At 41.9% G+C, this 6,260-nt stretch overlaps 1 protein-coding gene across 1 annotated transcript; it reads right to left on the minus strand.

Annotated features, from left to right (window-relative positions):
- Positions 1 to 4,126: 4,126 nt before the first annotated feature.
- Positions 4,127 to 5,108, minus strand: LOC109740159 (protein RADIALIS-like 3). The gene is made up of 3 exons (XM_020299202.4): positions 5,094 to 5,108; positions 4,531 to 4,757; positions 4,127 to 4,454 (listed from the first exon to the last, which is right to left on the minus strand). Exons 1-3 carry the CDS (start codon positions 5,106 to 5,108, stop codon positions 4,433 to 4,435), a joined length of 264 nt encoding a protein of 87 aa, XP_020154791.1. The 3' UTR covers positions 4,127 to 4,432.
- Between the last annotated feature and the right edge of the window lie 1,152 nt (positions 5,109 to 6,260).

Raw genomic sequence — 6,260 nt, forward strand, 5'->3', positions numbered from 1 at the left:
CACTCGACAAAGATACACCATATCAGTGCTACCTGAATTGATTTTAATTGTCACTCGTCAACTAACCATATAAGATAGGCTAATTTTATCGGCCGAGCTAGCAGAAGTATATGTCCTGCGTGCAACTTGCAGATGTATGTTAGATTTTTAGACGGGCATAGAAGCTGGTAAAAAGGCTCCGCGATAATTGCATGCAGATGATTCTGCTGGCTCGCTCGATTGCGCCACTGTACTAGACATTGAAACTTACGAACATCTGAAGAATCCTTGGGCAAAAAGCAGCTCAACTTTTTGGCTCATGGCAACTAGATAGATAGAGCTAGTGGATTTAACAGTATGTGCTGTAGTAGTAGATGCTTGAAGAATGTAGCTTTTTTTAACAATATTCTCAATTCTATGGTGAAATCTGTGTGTGGTTCGAGATGCTGGGTGGCCGGCCACACGCCGTGCAACCTGGGTGCTGCCTTTGCAAAGGGGTGCGATGAGCATCTCCTGCCGTGGTGGGAGATCTTTGTATCCATCGGCAACCTTTTGGAGATACCAGATGATGAAAACAACATGGGGATTATTGTGTCATGGGAACAATTACCTATGCTAGAGAAAAATCTATTCCATGTCCACTCTTTTGCTTTGTTTTATTTTTATTATTTAGTAAATAGAGAATATCTAGAGGGAAGTCATCAGTTCGAGCCTGATTATCCCTAAACCCAATGTGAGTTTTTTCTATTTTGACTTACTCCCCCGCCACGAGCGAACGGGAATGGATAAGAGGCTTGTGGGATTGACGTGATAGGGTAGGGTTGGCTATACTGCTGGTGGCGAACTCTTGCATATATAGGCATGTCAGCTTTGAGAACACATAACATTTGCAATAATGTATTTTTTTTTTCAGAAGGCCAACATGACAAGCTTTATAAGGCAAAATGGAGTAAGCCGGAGCTCAACCAGGTAAAACTCAATTTATATGCGACTTTCTCATCCTAGCTTCCTTTTTTAACCTGCTGTGAGGTGCGATGGTGGACAAGGCAACGATGTTGAAGCATCTAAACAAGGAAGCGTGATTGCCATTAGTTGGTTCTACGCCATAATAGTCCTCTATTAATGGGTCGTAAGTGGTACTACCGACGTGTTTTCTAGGCTCGGGAGTGGTGATCGATCACCAATGGTGTGCTATGGCCTAGTGGTTTTTAAAAGCATCCAAAAAGCGTATGGCCTAGCTGTTGTTAGTTTCATCAGGGGTTAATCCGATTTAGTAAAAAAAGTACACATGTTCAGGCCCAGGTCAATATGAAACACCGTGATGGCTATTTTTTCGGCTTGCTCGGGACAACATGCACAATGGCAATGGTTAACTTTACTCATTGTCCACGAACGGAACGGCTTGCGGCATATCTAATTTTTATTTTCAACATTAAATTAAACTTCTGAAACACATAAATAGTTTTTTGTTACCATGGCGTGGGGAAGTCTAAGGTCCACTCGAAAAACATAACGGAATGATAAGTTCGTTCATAAAAAGAGGCGATACTCTTCCCTCTCAAATTAAATTACGAAAACACATTAAATAGTTCTCCGATACCATAAGCCTAAGATCAAGCTGAAGAGCATAAATGGAAACAATAAGTTGGTTCTTGAAAGTAAACGATATGTTTCCCTCTCAAACCGAAATTATCACCCGACTTGGGCCTATGTCCTGCTCTCCTCCGGTGTCTGGGGCACAACCTAGATTCTGTCAGCCACGGGCAGGAACATATCCCTCGTCTATGTGCGGAAAGCCGTTAGGATTGGCTGATTCTCAACTTTTGAACATAGCTGCGAAAGGAACGGAATCGTTATCATCACCGGTGATCAGGTATTCAAGTCGCTGTCAACGGCGACACATCGTCGTGCTGAATCCACGTTCAACTTGTAACTAGGCAAAAGCCCTTGTTGGCTCTGTCGGCTGGCCAAGCCAAAAAGTTGCAGGGAGGAATGGCCGGCCACTAGTTAGCTGCATATGCATGTGTATGCAACTTGCACACATTAGAACCTTGGGCAGCTGCAGCAGCCAAGCTGGTCAAAGGCTGGCTCCAGAACTATTGCAGCCTAGCGATTCTGCTAGCTTGCTAGCGCCACTGGTTGAGATGAGGGTGAGCATCTCCTGCCTGCCGTGGCCGATGAGATCTGGCCGGGTACAGGGATAAGATATCGGCATATCACGGCGTTTTGCAGACATATACCAGATGATGCTCACCCTCGTCAGATGAGTGAGAAGAACTCCTTGGGTCGAAACTAAATCTCCCTCCCAGAGCTCAAGCCACCTCCCCTTGAGTTACTCAAGTGAGAGTGAATGAATTACTCAAATGAATTGAGTAAGTTACATGCCCATGGGGACTTTATATAGTAGAGGTCCTTGATAAATTACCAAGGCTACTCATGAGAGTGATATGTGGGGAAGGATATATAGGTCAAGTTTGGTAAGGGCAACTCCAAGTCTCCAACGCAGATCATCAAAATGGACCTCACCAAATGTGTGGAGGCCATCCAACCGTAGGCACCAAATGTCTGCTCCCAGTTTCTTTTTCATACCCAGAGTACTCAAAATAATCAAATATAAACAGCACAATTCGTAAGCAACAAAAAGAGGAATATTCCAAAGCAACAATAGTTCAAATAAAAATACTCTCTCTGATCCATATTAATTGTCGTTGATTTAGTAGTTTACTAAATCAGCGAAAATTAATATGGATAGGAGGGAGTATTATAATCCAAACATAAAGTTTTGAAATAAAAAAGTTACAGTTTGAATTCAACTTTGTCAGATACGTGTTCTAATGGTCCATGCAAAAACTGCAAAGATGCTCAACCAAGTCATTCTCAAGCTTCACATGAGTTCCTTAATTGCGAATTTGATGATGCATTTGGAGAAAATCGCCAAATGTCATCGGATTCTGCTCTGGAAGCTGAATAGGATCACCCACTTTTCGAAAATTCAAACCATGGAGAACTCCATAACTCTCATCCTACAAGATCATGTTGTGCATGATCACACCAACTGTCATCACCTCCGAGAATGTCTCTAGATCTCATTGTTTAGCAGGTCCACGAACACTGCAAAATTATTTGAGTGTGTCCCAATGTTGTCGGTTTGCAGGATTTCGAACATCGGGACTGGTCCAAACAATTTCGGTGACCGCCGTTGAATGGCAGAAAATGTCTTCCCGTCCAAACAGTTGCGGGCGATTTAGTGACCCCCGTTGGAGTTGCCCTAATCTATGAAGACTAGTAATATTGGAGGATTTATAGTCCATGGCGAGCCATCCCTCTAGCAATCCTGATGCGCTTTGGCTATCTAGGGCAATTCTTCTCACTTGGGCCCTTTAGCTCTTCTTTTATTTCAGTCGCCCTTGTCTTTTACTTTGTATTTTCCTCTAACTTGTTGACCATGAAGGGCTTGTTTTTGAATTTTGTTGACTTGTTGTCATCTTGACCATTTTGCCACATAGGACCGGGTGGGACCCAGGTAAATTAGTTATTCCCACAACAATTCTCAACTAGGGAGGAGCTTACCTCTGGAAACCCTTGCACTTGAGGAGCAACAAATGGTTGCCTAGCATGATCCAAGCACAACAACCTGAAGCGGGTCCACCAACATCAAAGGGGATGTTGGAGCGGTTCCACCGAGTGGAAGAGGAACTATGGGCTTCAACGGGCAGAAGGGGAGGAGGCGGCCCATGGCCCAGACCTGGTGTCCCAATATCCGCGGGAGCTCCACTATCAACAACAACGATGAACCCATGTGAGGAGAGATAGCAACCCTAGCATGATATGGGTGCTTTGTAGTAGTGTGATTTGTTCTCAGTTCTGCTCTACCATTTGATCAATTGGTGCGTGTTCTCCGTCCTTGGTCACATAATATTATTTTAACATATATACTCATTATCTCCACTGCCTCTATTGTGGCACCTCAACGAGATGCTAAGCCGTAAATGCTCCCCGCAAAAAATATGCGATTAAAGCGTGAAACACACCGTAATTGTTTTGTCTTTGTATTAGTAGTATGTGTGTGTGTGTGTGTGTGCAACATATTTGGCGTTAACATCAATTTATCTCTACATTGATATGGACATATGGTCACATGTGCAGACAATAATATAAGGATAATATTAATATTGTACATTAGAATACATACGAGATACGTTAAACCCATGTGAGTAAGGAGACAAGTCGATCGCACGTACATCTAGACACTAGAGTATTATGAACATGCATGCATCTGCATAATGGGCCAACTTTTCTGCCCGCTAGTCGTGCATATATACATTGACATGGAGTCATAGACACCATGAACACGCTTATAAGTATTACAAGGTACCCCCATGCACCATGCAGATGCTCCGTTCAATCCATCTGTGTAGTGTGTATCATTCCTTGTCCATTACTCGATTACCGCCTAGATCTTCAAGTGCTTCAACCTGGTCACAAATACCAGCTTAAGTCAACCCTAAAGCCATGCATAACTGATAAGAAATGCAGTGATGGCGGTCGTACCTGTCGGCCTCGTAGCTGCCGTTGTGACCGGGGCCGGGGCATGGGGGACGGTAGGCGGGGAAAGGCACCTTGCCGGCCTCGATCCGGGCAATATCGTGGACGAGCAGCTCGTAGTAGTGCCTGACGTCATCCGCCGACTTGCCGCCGCCGACAGCACGGGCAATGTTGTGCCAGCGGTCGGGCGTGTCCCTGTCATGCACCGCCAGCGCCTGCTCGAACAGCTTGTTCTATGCATCCATACATGCAAGCTCTCGTAGTTAAAGTTGAGACATGTGCATCTTCATATGCAGAAGCTGAAAGAGGTTTCCCTTCAGTCATTTAAAACTTATATAATCCATGGTTAGTGAATCAAAGCTTTTTGTTACACTAAATTAAGCAAGTTCTATTAGCTTTGAAGTGTTCATGTACATCCATTTTGACTCTTATTTACACCACAAATAGCGAAAAACTATTCTTTTTACTAGTGTTGTGGTTCAACCAACTTCTTGCGGGCGTGATGATCTTGGTTCTATCACCAACATATTTGATGCGGTAATGTTGGATTGTTGTTTTCTTGAGTGTACCTTACAAATCTCCATTCTTTATAATATTAAAGAAAATTAGCTAATAATTACATGTGAAGTAGCTAGATATATAGTAATTTTAAGAGCATCATGTCGCTCTCTACAGATAGTTAGTTGCAAAGATTGGGAATCCATCACCAGAAAAATGGTGCGTGTTGGTCATGCGATCCAGGATATATCTTACTTTTTGGATGAGAGAATAATATCAAAGAATCTAGCTCCAACAATTTAGTGCACGACTTTGCCTATGATTTTAAAATTAATCCCAACAGAAACTAATATCCGACAAAAATGTATTCCTTTAATTTCAATGGATGTGTGCCACGGCTCATTGATTCTAAATGGTCCCTCCATTTTGGCAATTTGGGAAAGTTAAAAGGCCTTTCTTGATACCAAGCTCAGTAAATAGAGTAGGGGGGATATGATAGCCAAGAACTAGGTAGTTTTTGTTTTCAACACAAGCTATAACTTTTAATAAGTGAGATTATGTCAATGCTAATAAAACATATTTTGCGTCGAGTGTATGAAATTTATGTTAATTTGACACCAAAACACATGTGTACTTAATATATAGAACTAGGATTGAACATGCATTTGTGGTCCAAGGCTATGTTAATTTGACACCATTGCAACAATTATGCTCCCTCCCTTAGCCTACAATGAGAGTTTACATTGCCTTGTGATTTATGGCCTGAGGCTATGTACTTGTGCATAAGCAAATCATACAAATATTTTTTACTTGAGGAATTAAACAAATGCATTCAAACATCCAGTGCTAATGTTGTCATTTCTCAGTTGAATGGTTCTCGCTAGTTGAATGGTTTGTATCATATCTTAGATTGGATTATAGCATATATAACTCAGTTAGTATGTGGTCATATTAGACGGGTGAAGCCAATTTCGGGAAGTTAATGTGAGAAACTGAGATGCCGAATAGATGCTTACTGTATCTTATATATAATGGTCCTTGTTCTTGCAATAGTGCTTTTAACTGTTGTATGTAGAATATGGTTCATTGAAAATTCGCATACAATAGTTAAAGCATATATAACACTTGACCGAAAAATAACAACTTCAGTGCGGGCTAATATGGAAGCGAATTTTGCAATTCAAGATACAATTGAGTGAAAAACAAGGTTCTAATTTCTGCATATGTAGTTGAAGGAC

This window comes from Aegilops tauschii, chromosome 1 (genome assembly GCF_002575655.3).
Source record: "Aegilops tauschii subsp. strangulata cultivar AL8/78 chromosome 1, Aet v6.0, whole genome shotgun sequence".
NCBI classification, from domain to species: domain Eukaryota; kingdom Viridiplantae; phylum Streptophyta; class Magnoliopsida; order Poales; family Poaceae; genus Aegilops; species Aegilops tauschii.